This window comes from Mytilus trossulus, chromosome 1, assembly GCF_036588685.1.
Source record: "Mytilus trossulus isolate FHL-02 chromosome 1, PNRI_Mtr1.1.1.hap1, whole genome shotgun sequence".
NCBI classification, from domain to species: domain Eukaryota; kingdom Metazoa; phylum Mollusca; class Bivalvia; order Mytilida; family Mytilidae; genus Mytilus; species Mytilus trossulus.
This window is the reverse complement of record NC_086373.1, coordinates 87,180,173-87,198,057: the sequence shown is the minus strand read 5'-3', so window position 1 is coordinate 87,198,057 and position 17,885 is coordinate 87,180,173. Positions and strand designations below refer to the sequence as shown.

Below are 17,885 nucleotides of genomic sequence, written 5' to 3'. Positions count from 1 at the left end.
TGTTACTGGTTTTAATTTTTTCAATGTGCCCATTTGATAGAACAACAAACTAGACAATAATGAGGGTAAAAAAGACTGAGAAGATGTAAACCTTTGTCTTGACATCACCCTCTTCATTTACCGTGGATTCGATTTCTAGAAATAACGCTTCATATATCTGACGCTAAAATGATTCATCAAAGTATATTCAATTGTTTACGACCAATGAATTAAACAGTCAATTTAAAGGTAGGATGGATGTTGTCGGTTAAGATTTGAAATATTGTATGTACGAATTATTCAAAATACTAAGGATTTTCTTATCCCACTTATAGATTACCTAAGTAATATTTGGCAGAATTTTTGGAATGTTTGGTCCTCAATGCTCTTCAACTTTGTACTTGCTTGGCTTTATAACTATTAGTAGTTTGATCTAAGCGTCTCTGATGAGTCTTATAAAGACAAAATGCGTGTATGGCGTATTAAAAATATAATCCTGGTACCTGTTGATAACTAATTATATAAAAGATGAAGATATCTTATACATAATAGAAAATATCTTATAAAGATTATATGATATCTTATATACTTTATAAGGTATCTCCTAAAGTTTATATGATATCTTATCAATATATTTTATATCAGATATTTTAATTTTATATAATGTATCTTATATACTATATAAATAAAGGCAACAGTAGTATACCGCTGTTCAAAATTCATAAATCGATAGAGAAAAAACAAATCCGGATCACAAACTGGAACTGAGGGAAACGCATCAAATATAACTACAACATAACAGAAACATAACATTGAATGTAACACACACAGAAATGAACTATAATTTAACAAGGGCCATTTTCCTGACATGGTACATGGCATTTAAGGTCAAGTGACAGTAAATGGGCTATGTCACAGATTTCAGTAAAATTTGGCATACAACTCTGGCTCGATGAACTTCAACTGAAACTCGAAAATATAATGTATTTAACTCAATTATCATTTGAAATATTACTGTTTGAATTCTTACAAAATGGGTGAACATTTGTATAGAAAGCACATAAAATGGACGAAAACCCTTCTAAAATTTGTCTTAAAATCGCAAAATCTCTAATTCTACTCCATAGATTTTTCTTAAAAAACTATATGTTGTTTATAGATAAATTCCCGTTATAATGATGCAAAATAAAGATAGGGTCACCGACTTCGTTTTTACGGTATACATCATTCAAAGTTGCGTTCTTTGTGAAAAAATCTAACAAAACGTCGAAATAATCGTAACGTTATCGCGTTGCAGGCCGTAAAACGTTGATTTTCGACGTTTTTCACTACCAACAAGGTATCAAATTGATTATTAGACAAAAAACGAAGTCGGTGACCCTATGATTATTTTATATCATTAAAACAGAAATTTATGTGTCAACGATAAAAAGTTTTTTAAGAAAAATCTATGGAGTAGAATTAGAGATTTGGCGATTTTAAGACAAATTTTAGAAGGTTTTTCGCCGATTTTATGTGCTTTCTACAAATATTCACCCATGTTAAAAGAGTGCAATTTTTTAGATAATAAAAGAGATAAATGTATTATTTTTTCGATTTTAAGTTGTAGTTCAACGAGCCAAGGTTGTATGCAAATCTTTTAGCAAAATCTGCGACATAGCCCGTTTACTGTTCCTTGACCTTAAAAAAATGGTGGGTTGAACCTGGTTTTGAAACCTCCTGTTTTATGGAATTCTGATTATGACTTATAAATGTTATTAGATATCTTGTAGTTAGAATAAATATCAAAACAGCTTGCCATATTCATCACGTACATTTTATTAATTTTGTCTTATCAATTATCGGGGTCCGGATGGTGTAGTTCCCAGTTCTTAAATCTAATTTTCATTTGTTGTCCGCGTGGATTTTTAAAAAAACTGATGTAAAATGTCCTTGATTATGTGGTTGTATATTTGTACTTGCATAAATGTTAGAATAATCTGTCTGGATAATTTGGTTCTCTCGCTTTTTTTGTTTTAGGAAAAGTGAAGGGTGTTAAATTTGATCATGAAAAGAGAGACGGTATAAGGACGCAAATTTCACGAATAATGAAGTATGATATAGAACCTCCACTCAGTACAGTCCATTACAGTATAAGCTTTGCACCGGTGCGCACAATAAAAGGAGAAGATCAAGGTAAAACATATAGAATCATTTTTTTTCCATATATGTATGTTCTTATTAAAATTGTTTGGGATGTCATCTTAGAATAATAGTGTCATGTGTACTATTGTTTTTCTGTTTGTCTTTTTCATTTTTAGCCATGGCGTTGTCAGTTTGTTTTAGATTTACGAGTTTGACTGTCCCTTTGGTATCTTTCGTCCCTCTTTTAGATAAGAATCAATCAAAACTTTGGGTTTCTGCAATACAACCTATGCTCTTTTGCTGATATTCCCTTAAGATTAAACGAGAAATAAGCATTAATTATATTTATATTGAACACAGAATATCTTTTCACACCTGCTTGCACAATTCGGACTGCTATTTTTGATGTAGGCGAGATGTGTGAAAACAATGCTTTTCTGTTTTATTTCTACTATCCTTTTGTATTTATACTTTGTTAACACGGTTTATCAACGTATCTCTTACAAAGACAAGTAGAGTCAGTGTGACCTTTTGTCATTACTTGACGTCTGTCGTGAGTTTCTCCTTTCGTAAACCTGTTAAACATTTTTGCTCTGAAACTACTGAGGGGAAAGGACTAGTATTTTCTAACAGCATTGTCATTGTGTCTTCTAAGTTAATAATATTAGAAATAAATGAAAAACGATAACAAATGAGAGGCGAAAGACACCAAAGGGATATCTGAGAGCTCTTCACTCGTTTTTATAATCAAGAAAAAATAGTACTACATTTACGTAAAACAAACGTAATGAATAAATTACAATGAATATCATGGGTTCCTTTCCATTCAAAGTATGTAGTCATGAATAAAATAAATGACTATGATTTCTACAGGAATCATCTATAATTTGAACCATAGCGATATCAAATAGAAATCGTTTGATGTGTTTCATTTTTTGATTTTGATATTTGAATAGGGATTGTGTGCTATTGAATTATCGTCGGAGTTCATTTTACATGAAATGTTACTTTTAATAAACTTTTTCAAAACAAAACACTCAAACGTTGTGATTTAGCAATAATGTCGCGTAAACGTTATGCGTTTTGTCTCGCAAAGTAGATTTTTTTCTGTCTCGAGCAAATGTAGGACGAATTCGCGCAAACGTAACGCACAGATTCTAACATGTAAAGATGATAAAACACTGTTCAAATGATAGAATTTACTACACGCAATATCAAATGAAATTTATGTCACTTTTTATTTGTTTAAACTGTTTCAACCTTTGGAAATTTAGAGATGTGCCAGCTCACGTCGCAAATAACTGTTTTCATTTGGCATATCTTTGTAATCTTTGTGCCGTGTCTGGAAATTTTAAAAAATGTACCAGCGTCTGTGAATTGTATTATTTCAAGATTTGAAAAAAGTTTATCAGTTTGAAAATCGGCATGATTCATTTGACATCGTGCTATTATTGAAGAAGGATATCTGTTATCTTTATAATAATGCTATCTAATATTTGTTCATTTTATAGTTATTTTATGGTGATGTTGTACCCTTTTTGACTTGTTATATATATATCTATATATATATGCCTTACATATCATGCCTTATATATCATGAACTGTAGTACGCCGCTAGATTTAAACTAACGAGGAAAAGTAACACACAGCCACCGAAAGCTTTACTTTTGTGAACACAGCCACCGAAAGCTTTACTTTTGTGAAGCACACGTGGTCGTGTGGTCTAGCGGGACGGCTACAGTGCAGGCGATTTGGTGTCACGATATCTCAGTAGCATGGGTTCGAATCCCAGCGAGGGAAGAACAAAAAAAATGCGAAAGCAAATTTACAGATCTAACATTGTTGGGTTGATGTTTAGACGAGTTGTATATAAATATATTTATTAATTGAGGGTAAATTATATGGCCTTCCAAATACCGTTGTGATGATTCCTAACATCTCTGAAAAGACATTTATTGTCAAAATCAGGATCTTGTATACAAGAGCTTGGATCATATTTTCACTTCGGTTTATATGATCCGTTCATCCTATATTGACTCTTATAATTCAAAAGTTTATCTTCAATTATATGGCCTTCCAAATACCGTTTTGTTCCCTAACATCTTGGCCACTGGTTTATTGTTTTCTCTTTAGTATTAAATTTATATTAAGATCCACTTTGTTACATCTTGGGATCAATGGCAGTCAGCAGGGTTAAAGAACATCAGTTGTTCTACATGTTAGTCAAATGCGTTTTGTTTAAATATAATTTTTCACTGTTTTGGTCTTTTGGAAAATGTTGTTTGTGCTGTATTGAGACCCTTCTACAACTAAATAAATCGATGGAGAAGAAAACAAACCAGTCCGGGTAGCATACCAAAACGGAGGAAAACGAATCAAATATAAGAGGAGAACTACGACACAGCAGAAACGCAACATTAAAATGTAACACACAGAAACGAACAATAATATAACAATAACCATTTTCCTGACTTGGTACAGGACATTTTAAGCAAACAATTTTTGTTGAAACTTGTTTTGTAGCATGTTAAACCTACAGCTTTAATGGCAATGTTGAATATTAAATGAAAATTACAACATAACAAAACAGAACTACAATACAAATAAATGGGAGAGGATATAGAACAGAGACTTACACGAATAAAAACTTACAAAAGGTTCCAGGTTAATAAATTAATACGCCATACGCGCGTTTCGTTCATACAAGACTAACCAGTGACGCTCAGATGAAAAAAGTTCGAAAGCCAAAACAAGTACAAAGTTGAAGAGCACTGAGGACTAAAGTTCCAAAAAGGTGTGTCCAATACGGCTAGGATTTTCTGCCTTGGATAAGAACATCCTTATTATTTAGAATAATTCATACTTTTGCAAACAGTATTTTTTTTTCATTGCATTATTAGTTTGTTTTCGACTCATGAGTTTGATTACCCCTTCGTTGTCGTTAGCCTCCCTTTGATTTTTTTGGGTCTTTTTTATCTAGAGGATGTCAGACAAAATTGGTAAAACCTCTTTCTCTTAACAAATAGTTATCAAAGGTACCAGGATTATAATTCAGTACGCCAGACAGACGCGCCTTTCGTCTTCATAAGACTCATCAGTGACGCTCAGATATAGTTAAAATCGTTATAAAGCCTCCTTTTGCCTCTACAGCTCTTCAACTGTGTAAGTTTTATACATCCTGGCTTTCAAATATTCTGTTGAAGATACATTCTTGTCGGACGCACGAAATTAATAAAAGTGTTGTTTTCAATTTTTATGATCGAAACCCGTTAACTGGTTTCAGAGTTGCCAATGGGGATGATCATCCCTATAATAAGAAAGAGCAAACTCCACGTTTTTGTAATGGAAAACCCCATAATAATTATGCTAAAAAGTCAAACAAGATGCACGCAATGGCATGAACAATTTTTGATAGTTTGATTAAAATCGATTTACTTATTTAGGAGAAGGTGAGGATTGGGAATGATCACCCTAATAGATATGAAAAGAAAGGTCGAAAACACCCAATAAATTAAGAGGTACAAGGAAAATGTTAATATAGTAACCATGAAATTATTCTGTTCAAAAATTAAAATAGGATCAGCACAATGGCCTAATGCTAAGAAGATTGTGCAATGGTCTGATTGGAATCCATTCACTGGTTTAGGAACAGTTGCGACGGGGAATTTTCACACTTATAATTCAAATTAAAAAGTTTAAATTTTGGTTTGAGAAATCTGATATGAAAACGTGAAAAGGAGATACATTATGTAATTAATAGTACTAATAGAAATTGGTCAAGACGGATGTATAGACCAAATTTTCTTTAAAAAAAATCATTTTATTTTGTTATAAATTGTTAGATTAGTATACACAATCACACCTGATTTTACGACCACCTGTATTGAACAACCACCGCACTCTGTTAATTGAAGGTTATTTTCAATTTACCAATGACACATCAGATTAGACTAGAACATCTAGAAGACTATTAAGTTGTGTTCAATTTATTCCACTCAAAATATTTTTTCCAAATTTATATATGAAACAATAAATGAGGAGAAAAATGATGTGATACATGGATTATTTAACACAGAAAAGTTGAAATGGTCAATAAAGTTTGAAATTGTCACCAGTTGATACCATGACATTGGTTTGTATTTCTGTTTACAGATGACATGTATGTATTGGAGATCAATTTTTACGCGGTGGACAATTTGGCTCAACTTTACAGAGTAGACGGAGAAGTGTATGAAAAACGTGATGCATGCATTTCGAAACCACTAGATAAAAAAAGGATACATTGTTTGGAACAAGAGGTTTTTATTTATTAACAAATTATGAACAAAAGTCATTTAATAGAAAAAACAATCAAAGCAATATCAAAACGTTTATTTATTTATGTCTATAGATAATGTTATTGATTTAGTTTACCCATTTTGTAGATGCTAGAGCTATAAATCTTAAAATTATACTTTCAGACCATCCGTTCGTTCGTTTCTTAAACAAATATTTCCAACCCACTTTATATCCGTCACTACAGATTACAGTGACCTCATAATCGATTAGTAGGCATGCATCACGCTTGTAATTCTAATTTTCTTTAACTTTTACACCTATTTAAGAATGCTATTTCTTCAAACTTAATATGTCTATTTTTCAAGGAATATAACAGCCACACACTGTTTTTTTGCAGACGGTGACATTTTTGGCAACTGCATAATTTTATTTTATGTTAGTATTTTTTTTATTTGTTCTTAGAACTACGCGTGATTGTAGTATTTTGATAATGTTAAAAAGTCCTAAGAACTACAAAAGATTTTATTTATAGTTATGGGGATTTAACCATTTTTTTCCTCACACTGAAATTTCTTAAAGAATGCTCTATTTGTAAAAATGAATCAAGAACATTTTTTAGGGCATACGATACAGTTTTGATCCCGTATTTACAAGTTTATGAAACTTTGCATATAGGCTATGTTTTACCTGAGTAAAACAAATATGTTATAAAAAGTATAGCTTCATGTGCTAATTTTTTAGATAAATGAGGTCGAAATTTTGAGTATTTGCTAAAAATTCGGATTCGTTGCCGTATTTTTGTCTTTCGAAAGAAAGACAAAACTTATTTGTTTTTGAAAAATAAACACAAATTGTTTTTTGTTAAACTAATTTGTAATTTCTGTATTGAATAAGTATTCTAAAAATTTATACATATTTTATTCAGAAATCACTCATATTTACCAAAGGGACAGCCAAACTCATCAATCTAAAACAAACTGACAACGCCATGGCTAAAAATGAAAAAAGACAAACAGATAAACAATAGAACACATGACACAACATAGAAAGCCAAAGAATAAACAAAACGAACACCACCAAAAACTCTGGGTGATCTCATTCTTTGAACTTATTTAAGATTTCCAGAAAACCATGGGTTATTTTTAGTGGTACCTCCTTTCGGGTGCTCTCTTCCTTCTTATATGATTTTGAATGTATGTTGAAAAATTGCATGCAGAAAGATGACACCTGTACAATTCAGGATATACCTAGTTTCTATGAAAGCTGTGAAAATTGCAAAATTTGGTTGAACAGAAAGGGACTTTTAATTGGTGGTATGATACCTAGAACCACGTGACCATTCTGAAAAACCTGTTCTATTTTTTAGATAGATTTCCATGTTATATGTGCCTTGAATACTTGTGGCCATCCATCTAATTAGTGTTTAAATGAAAGTTCGGGTTACTGTTTGAGTTAAACTTTGAGTTAGCTTTCGAATTCAAGTCATGCTAAGAATTGAAGTTCTAGTTACATTAAATTTCGAGTTGGACTTCGAGTTTGAGTCACATTGAAAGGCAGAGTTCTAATTACAACTTTGAATTTAAGTCACTTCTTGATGTAGAGTTTGAGTAAGATTCGAATTTAAGTCTCATTTAGATTTATTAAAGATTTCGAGTAGAAAATTGAGTAAAGTAGCGGTGGCTTACAAAACAGTTTCAATTGGCTGACTAAATAGATCGGTATGACTACGGGGCGCCGAATGGGACTCTTTCGGTTTTGTACTTGAAATTTAATTTTGTACGGACAAAAGTGACTTTTGTTCAACAAAAATGAGTTCAGTTTAACAAAATTTGTAGCATACTACAAATTTAAAATTTTGTCATACAAAATTATCTTTCAGTAAACAAAAGTTACTTTTGTCATGATAAAATTAATTTTTCTTACACAGACGAACTTGACTTTTGTTGTACTAATTTGTCAATTTTGTCAATTTTGTATGCGAATTAGTTTAGTTTGGATTTTGTGAACTAATTTGCATACAAATCGACTTTTGTTATACAAAATTGACTTTAGCGAGACAAAATTGACGTTTGCATGTTTTGTGAGACAAAATTTACTTTTGTGAGACAAAATTGACCTCTGTGAGACAAAATTGACTTTGTGTGACGAAATTGACCTCTGTGAGACAAAATTGACAAAATTGACTTTTGTGAGACAAAGTTGACTTTTGTGAGACAAAGTTGACTTTTGTGAGACAAAGTTGACTTTTGTGAGACAAAGTTGACTTTTGTGAGACAAAGTTGACAAAATTGAATTTGTCTCACATAAGTCAATTTTGTCTCACAAAATTGAATCTTATCACACACAATTGACTTTAGTGATTTAATTTCCATATCGGGTAGCAAAAGTAAATTTTGTATGCAAATAAGTTTATATTTGCATACCTTTTTGGTCTACAAAACTGAATTTTGTCATGACAAAACTGAATTTTGTCTACAAAAATGAATTTTGTCTACAAAAATGAATTTTGTCTACAAAAATGAATTTCGTCATCACAAATTTGAAGTTCTCATAAAACAAGTATGTATCACATAGTTTTGTAAAACAAAGAATATTTTGTTATGACAGAATTGAATTTTGCACAAAACCACAAGAGTCCAAATCGGCGCCCCGTAATGACTGGGTAATTTAAATCCATCGGGGTGATCTCGGGTTTCCCAGAAAGGTAAGGAGAGTATGTTCAACGTGAGGCACCCTTCGTGTTATTCGCAAAATTACAAACCGAGTGATTTGGTTTCATTTGGAAGTTCACATTCGCGTAAAAGGTATTATGGTTACGACAACTGGAACATGTTCGTCGTCACATGTAAAACAGATGTTCCAAAAAGTTTATTTGTCAATTTGTGAGAAATAGATCAAGGAATTCAATTGATTAAAAGTGAACAATTGATATTCGTATATACCGGTATGTTCAAATGATTATTAACGCTAAAAAAACGGAAAATTCTTATTTTATAATATTAATGCTTTATCGCGTAGCCGAGCCCCCACCCCTTCGCCCGATTTCCTGTGACTTATTCGACTTCGAAAACTAACTTAAAGTTTACTCCAAAGAGTAACCCGAACTTTTATTTGAACACGAATTAGATGGATGGCCACACGCATTCAAGGCATATACAAAATGGAAATCTATTTAAAAATACAACAGATTTTTACGAATTGGTCACATGGTTTTACCTCATCAAGAATTGGGATAACAACATCAAAGAATGACAGGACCACATCCAAGAATGACAAGACCACATCGAATAATGAAACAAACACATCAAGTAGTGAAAAATCGTCAAATTTTGAAACATCATTACGTTATGTTAAAACCATATAAAGAATAAACAAATCATCATTACGAAATAACAAAACCACATCATGTAATGAAACAACTACATAACGTTATGTCACATACACATCAAGTAATGATAAAACCACATTGACTAATGACACTGCCATATTAATTAATGGTGAAACCACATCGAGTTATCACAAAACCAAATTGAGTAATGACAAAACTATATCAAGTCGATACGAAACCATATCGTGTAAAATCGAATTATGTTATAGTTATTGACCAAGCAAGTCGGTATATAGAAGTTAATCTGCACAGATCAGGTGACCCTTATTAACCCGAACGACGAAAGAGTTCGGGTTAGAGGGTCACCCTGAGCGTGCAGATTAACCTCTACATACCGATTTGATTGTCCAATAACTGTTTTTAACACATGAAGTCATTAATTAGAACGTTTTAGACGTGGACGATGTTCCACAATCCACGGATCCTATGGCGGTTCCTTGTAGGATTGTAAGTTTTAAATTGATAACTTTTTTTGGGGTTTAGACTTACTGTAAAATTGCAATTTAATGGTAGATTTTTTTTTATGTTTCTCTTAAATCTATTCCCATTTTTTATTTAATAAGTGACGATTAAGACTTTGACAAATTGTGTACTTTCAAATCGTTGTATGATTTTTTATTTAATAAGTGACGATTAAGACTTTGACAAATTGTGTACTTTCAAATCGTTGTATGAAAAAAAAACTTAACTAAAAGGATTATTGGACTTTTGAATTTCTTTCCCTCACTTATATGCTTTAAAAGAGGAGAAAGATAAACCGAGGAAGATTACCTAAATTTTAATGTTGAATAAACAGAATACGTTTTTCTTTCCAATCTTTTACTCCCCCTTCCCTAAATTGCTAAAATGTATCTACTGTATTAATTTTTTAAAACACTTCCATCTAAATGAAGTCTGTTTGATCTCCAGCTGATTTCCCTGTTTTAAAAGAAACCGTTAACATGACCCCCTTTAAATTCGATCCAAAAATATGGGGAATAGATATTCAAAAAGTCGTTTTAATTTCCATAAAGTCTAAAAATAATCCAAATCAGAATTCTTTAATTCGGATATTCTTAGATACATTTCTTTTTCGACAGAAATTACCAAAAACAAATTGAACCATCTTTTTGAATTTAAAATACTGATTTACACAAAATATAATAATACATTTTATGTTCAAGCTAAGATGAAAAAAAAAGGAATTAGAAACCTGTCATTTTTCCTATTTTGAAACTACGATGTTTGTACAAAGTTCAACTGTGTCGTAATTTCAAGGCAGATGGATGATTCGGGAGAGGGGCTAACATGTCGTCACCCTAGTATTGGACAAAGTATCGTGTTTTAGCTAAAAATAGTCAATATTGTTTTTAGTCTCGCTACACTCGGCGATATATTTTGTAATTTGATAGATTAACGCCCCTTCAAAATCTAGGAACCGCCCCTAAAGGTAAAAATAGATTTGAACTGTGCAGTATATCTGAGGTAGTTAATGCACACCTTAGCTGTGCATTATCCAGATTATAGCACAGTCAGAACAAAGAGATTTTACTCATGCCATGCGTTATCATTAAGTAATGACTATTCCATGTTGAGTTATATCAAAACATCATTACGCTATGTCAAAACCATATGAAGTAAAGATAAACTATCATTAAGTAATAATAAAACAACATAAAGTAATATCAGAGTTCCACATAAAACAGCTGTGGCGTTCCATAGTAAGCAGACCATGCCAAAAATGTGGCACCCGTCGTGTTCCTTTGTGATATCAAATCCGGTAAATAGTCTAATTCGGTAGGTCACATTCATGAAGGGAAGGGGGATATTTGTCAAATGGTCATGAATTGAGAAAAAACGTATTTTTTTGCTGTATATTTATCCAAATTAACCAAATTGAACTATTTACAGTTTTATAAAATATGGTCCACATAATCTCTCTGCAAAATGAAATAAAATGTCGTTTTAAAAAATAGGGGTCCATGCACTGGTTTTCAAATGAAATCAATTTGAATGATAAAATCCAGTCGAAAAATGCATCTTTTCCCGATATGTCACAGTTTAACCTCGCGAAAATAACATTTTACGTTAGCAACGTCATTACCTCCCCTGTAACTGTATGCCGTTGAGTGCGTTTGATAGACGACTGTTAACCTCAATACTGAAAGCCATATTTCATTATAAATAGTGAATAGAAATAATGGAGATATTATATGACAAAATTCTAACACCTTGATAAATAAGAAAGCGTCCGTCCTCGATCTTGATCTGACGAAATTTGCATCGTACGAACATTTGACCACTGGGAAAAAAGGTAGTACACATGACATGCCTTCGAATTATATATGATATAGAAATGTGTAAGGCAGGTGCGTAAAAAATAAAATATTATTGTAAATGCTATACCATTTATCATACAGAGCCAACAACTGCTATGAAATTTAACAGTACAAACGAATTATATAATACACATGTATATTTAAGTACTTTTTAATATAGCTGATTTAATATTTTATAGATTAAAGATAAACAAAAAACTGCAGAACTTCAAGGAAAAATAACAAAACTGATTGCTGAAAAAGAAGAGAAAGAAAATAAAATTTCTTCATTGGAACGTGAGAAATCAAAACTAGTTAAAGAAAACAAAGAATTAATGAACAAATCCAAAGCATGTGTGATTTTGTGATAGACGGGATAAGCGTTCATGGTGACACTTTATTTAATGTTATTTATAAAATACAACCAGAAGGGAATTTGAGTTATGTTGTATAGATTAAAAAGCATTTACGTCTTGCCTGATTGTGAATCAGACATACAAAGCTCATGTTTTGGAACAAAAGAAACTGAATAATATTTCGAAGATGGTAGTTTGTGATTATTCGTAAATAAACTACATAATAATCCTCCCCTTTCAGCAAGCAACAAGATGGTCAGTTCCGTGTCAATGTAATCTTATTGATGGTACCAATAGTTTCTTTTTTATTTGCTCTGAATATACTTTGAAAATTGGCACAATATATAAAAAAGAAGATGTGGTATGATTGCTAATGAGACAACTACCCACAAAAAGACCAAAATAACATAAACATTAACAACTATAGGTCACCGTACGACCTTCAACAATGAGCAAAAAGCCCATACCGCATAGTCAGCTATAAAAGGCCCCGATAAGACAATGTAAAACAATTCAAACGAAAAATCTATGTTAATCTACAGTCAGCTGTAAGACCTACCACATGCCAATTGCTTAGGAAAGCAGAAGGTTAGATAACTCTTGCCCACTGAATAACAAATTAAAAAGAAGATTCCAAATCCGTTAAATACCATTCTTATGAAGTTATAAAGACATGATCGATCTGTCTATTATTTTTTTTTAAAGTTTTGAATTGTGTTTTTTTTGTTTTGTTTTTGGGCTCAAAAGATCATTACAACAATTACCAATATTAAATGATTTCAAAAATTGATATTTTTGTTAAGATGAGAGTCAGACCTTTGCCCCAAAACAGTTTCCTACCTGATGTCTTTTAAAGATATATATATATACATATATATATATATACAACTCGTCTAAACATATATATATATACATACAACTCGTCTTAACATCAACCCAACAATGTTAGATCTGTAAATTTGCTTTCGCAAATTTTTAGTTCTTTCCTCGCCGGGATTCGAACCCATGCTACTGAGATATCGTGACACCAAATCGCTTGCATTGTAGCCGTCCCGTAAGACCACACGACCACCTGGGCTTCATAAAAATAGAAGCTTTCAGTGGTCTGGTGTTACCTTTCCACGTCAGTTTTAATCTAGCGTCGTACTACAGTGCGATGGGGAAGCTAAAATGCGATGGTCACGCTAAAAAGCAATGATCTACTTTGTACGATGGTTTGATACGATTAAGGTCATACGATACAGTTTTGATCCTGTATTTACAAGTTCGTGAAAATTTCCATATAGGCTATTTTTTACCTGATTAAATCAAATATGTTATAAAAACTAACCTTGATGTGCTACTTTTTGAGTAAAATGAGGTCGACATTTTGTATATTTGCTCAAGATTCAGATTTATGGCCGTAATTTCTTTTTTGAGAGAAAGACACAACTTTTTTGTTATAAAAGATAAACACAAATTGCTTTTTGTTAAATAATCGGTAATTTCTGTATTTTATAAGTATCCTAAAAAAATATGCATTTTTTATTCAGAAATAACTCATATTTATCAAATGGTTATGAATTGAGGAAAATATGTCATTTTTTGCTGTATGTTTATCAAAATTAAAAAAAATCCTCTATTTATAGTTTTATAAAAATTGGGTCACATATCTCCCTGCAAAATGAAACAAATTGAAGTTTTGAAAAAAGGGATCCATGAACTCGTTTTCAAATTAAATCAGTTTGAATGATAAAAATCAGTCGAAAAAGGCATCTTTTCCCGATATGTCACAGTTTGACGTCGCGAAAATAACATTTTTCGTAAGCAACGTCATTACCTCCCCTGTAACTGTATCGTTTGCTTTAAAGTGCGTTTTTCCGCAAAAACATCGACGTTAGCAACGTTTGTCAGCATTATGAGGAGAACATTTGTACAGATTAAGGAATTTTATTACACTAGAAAAGAAAGAAGAGAAAAGTAAAGCAAATGATCAAAATTTGGTCGTTGCTGGAAGAAATTTTGTGAAATTGTAGAAATAACTTTAATCAAAACAGATACTTTCTAATTAAATCATTCAATACAAAAAAAATATTACATGTATATGGTTTGTATTTCTGTTAAATAGTGAATATACGTCAATTCGACAGCAACCTAACAAACAGATGTGTAGTATCATCATACTACATGATTGCCAATACGACAACTATATATATCTTCGACCTAACGTCATTGAAAAATAAAGTCATCGTAGATACCAGGACTAAATTTTATATATACGACAGACGTGCGTTTCGTCTACAAAAGACTCATCAGTGACGCTCGAATCCAAAAAAAGTAAAAAAACGCCAAATAAAGTACGAAGTTGAAATATGCAACGTTATATATGACCTTTAACACGGTTCATTGTCTTATAACACATTATTTTATTAAAAAACGACTTCCACTAAATTCTGGATGTACTTACAATATACTATACTGCAGTGTAACCATAAAACTTTTTGAACAACTATCGTACTTTACATAAACACAAGAAGATGTAGAAAAAACTATCAATCCATTCCCAAATGCGTTCATGTATGAAGCTAATAATCACACGGCTGTCAACGTAAGGCATTGGTCCATGCCACAACAAACTATAAAGGGTTATGCAATGACCAGTATAAAACAATTCAAAACAGAAATACTACGGCTTGACACACAATTCAAACAATAAACGAAAATGTTATAGGAACTCAGCAACAAATGAAAACAATTGCCTGAACCACATTCTCGTTGCACCATCAGACTTAAGCGGAAAGTAGGGTTAAAGGATATTGCTTACTTCTTATCTTTCTTCCTAAGAAGTTCCTGCATGAAGTCAGCCTCATAATAATAAAGAAACAAGTCGGCAAGAAGAGGGGCACAGTTTGTTCCCATTGCAATGCTGACAGTCAGTTGAAAAACACGTTCCCCGAACGTAACAAATATGTTGTCAATCAAGAGATCAAGCATCTTGATAATATCAGTTTCAGATTTTTTTTTGTTTGAATCAGAGTGTTCCTTTACTAAGTAGGAGTATCAATCCCTAAGACAATATACTTATATCTACGTTGGCCATTCTTTTTTATGAAGCAAATAAAAAGCAATACTAACTCTTTCAATTTGTCTTTCAGTTTGGAATGTGGAATACTTGTGTAAAGAGTAGAAAAGTCAAATGTGTTAATACTGTAACAAGATGAAAGAGAGCTAGATTGTATGTACTCTAAAAGATCTTTGGAATTTTCAGTATCCCCATCTGATTCACGCCACCTCTAGAATAGGCAGTTTCACAATAACTTTAAAGCACGTCTTTGATTGCTGATAGAATAGATGTTAATAATTCAGAAAGAGGTTTCGTGGAGCACTTTGAAGACTAAGCAATACACCGTTGCTGTAAGGACATTTATGTAGTTTATGTATCCAATACAGTGATGTAAGATCCAGTTCTTCATCTTTGGTTTAAATTCTAAAGATTTATATAACAGACCTATGATTATCCAAGATTTCCTCTTTGGTAAATTTCATGAGAGTAAATGTTGAGTTTCCAAGTGAATTGTCAATACCTAATTCGTTTATCAACCAGTAAATGTAAGTATACACACAAAAACGATGTTGTTTGGGGCTTTATCTGCGGGGACAACAACATATATGTCATGAAGGTAGGATAGGAGTTTTGCAACATTTGGCTCTTAAAAGATTGACGTAGCGTGGGCATTGATAGACCCATTCAGTTTCTTAATTCTGATTTGTATCAATGATCCCACTGCCTTAATTCATTCGGAAAGAGTGTCTCCGTCTTCATTCTCGCGCTTAGCTCATTGCCTGGCATAGTCCTCTACTGAATTCATCAAAATTTTTATTTGTATTTCCAATTGATGGATTTAGGCTGACGATATTTCGGACATTTCGATAATGCATTTCGTAGAGAACAATGTTTAGGTCACCGGTAAAAACGTTGCCATCAGGATTATATGTAAATTGGAAACTAGCACAAGTGCAATCAGAATGTTTAGACTTGAAGTCGTCAATATCGAGATCCCGCAAAATGTGTTTGTAATTGAAAATTTTAGTTGCAATAGGTTTGGTATATGTATAAGAAATGATAAGAACAAACTGGTCTTTGAAATAAGAAGGTACTTTTGATTGAATTAATTTATGATGAAGGATATTTCCTAAGTTGACGCCATCGAGACCTTTGTTGTCAAAGACAAAATCTTTTCTCTTTTTCATCTTTACCAATGCGGACTGGCTTGAAAAGTCTCTGACTTGCAATATCCGAAATTATAGATTCAAGTTTGTATTGGTTTGAATGAGGGTTTGTAACAGTGGATGAAGTTATGGGGTAATGAATAAAGTTTCGTGCGAATATGATGAATACCTAACGGCTTTTTGTATAAATGGCAGCAAGTCATTAATAGAGACATCATGCAGAGCAGGTGATGTATAATGACAATGACAATGACTGCGTCTACGTCGAGGAGCCGAGTTGAAAATATTCATCACATTCACCGAGTTACACGAAGGATTTGATATAATACCTATACTATCAATTTTGTTGTTGCAACCATAAGGTGTCGCAGTTCCCAATTGTCAAATCCAGTAGTTCTCTTTTTTGTCTACGGAGAGTCGTTGAAATATTATTATTGTTACAGCTATGGTATATCTTTTCGATAATGCGAACTGTCATAGAAACGATGGAATGATCGGGCTGATTGAAATGCTGGTATAGAATGTCTTTAGCATTGAGGTTAATGTCTGATTTATGACCGCACATACATTTGTTTAGCCTTCCTTTCGTTTCACCGATACATACCTATCCGAAAAGGTTGCACTCCAATCCTTGGACGACATTTATCCATTTACAATTCAGATCACCGTAAGTTCTGGTAAAATATGAATTCTTAGTCAAATTGCCAGAGAATTCAGCATCTGTAGTTAAAATTGCACAAATTTTGCAGCCTTTGGTGTCACATTTTGAAATGCGACAGTGTTGTACTGTGTCATCAAAAACCAAAATGTCTTTAAGGAGAACTAAACATGGCTTCATATGAGTACTATTGCTATTGTCACTAGGACAATGATCTGAATGAGTCATGTTTGAGATCTTTGTCATGTCTGGAGATGAGGGGACACCTGTCGTATCATACGACGGATAATGTCATCGGGGACAAAATGTCCACCAGCAATGTCCTCGAGGACAAAATGTCCACCAGCAATGTCCTCGGGGACAAAATGTCCACCAGCAGATACATCGACCAAGTGGTTATAAAAAGGGACAAAAGATACCAAAGGGACAGTCAAACTCATAAATCTGAAATAAACTGACATGGCTAAAAATGAAAAAGACAAACAGACAAACAATAGTACACATGACATAACAAAGAAAACTAAAGAATAAACAACACGAACCCCACCAAATACTAGGGGTGAAACATAGGCATGACGTAGGTGAACTATTAAAAA

At 32.5% G+C, this 17,885-nt stretch overlaps 1 protein-coding gene across 1 annotated transcript; it reads left to right on the top strand.

Annotated features, from left to right (window-relative positions):
- The first annotated feature begins 2,002 nt into the window (after positions 1-2,002).
- LOC134710790 (uncharacterized) lies at positions 2,003-12,603 on the top strand. Its single transcript, XM_063571191.1, has 3 exons — positions 2,003-2,154; positions 6,256-6,401; positions 12,267-12,603. Exons 1-3 carry the CDS (start codon positions 2,067-2,069, stop codon positions 12,432-12,434), a joined length of 402 nt encoding a protein of 133 aa, XP_063427261.1. The 5' UTR covers positions 2,003-2,066; the 3' UTR covers positions 12,435-12,603.
- Positions 12,604-17,885: the final 5,282 nt, after the last annotated feature.

Bases quoted from the DNA above. Each gene is read 5' to 3' on its own strand.
- LOC134710790 (XM_063571191.1), top strand. From the start codon at position 2,067: ATGAAGTATGATATAGAACCTCCACTCAGTACAGTCCATTACAGTATA. The intron at 2,155-6,255 runs GTAAAACATATA...TTCTGTTTACAG, and splicing joins AATAAAAGGAGAAGATCAAG to ATGACATGTATGTATTGGAG. The intron at 6,402-12,266 runs GTTTTTATTTAT...AATATTTTATAG, and splicing joins TACATTGTTTGGAACAAGAG to ATTAAAGATAAACAAAAAAC.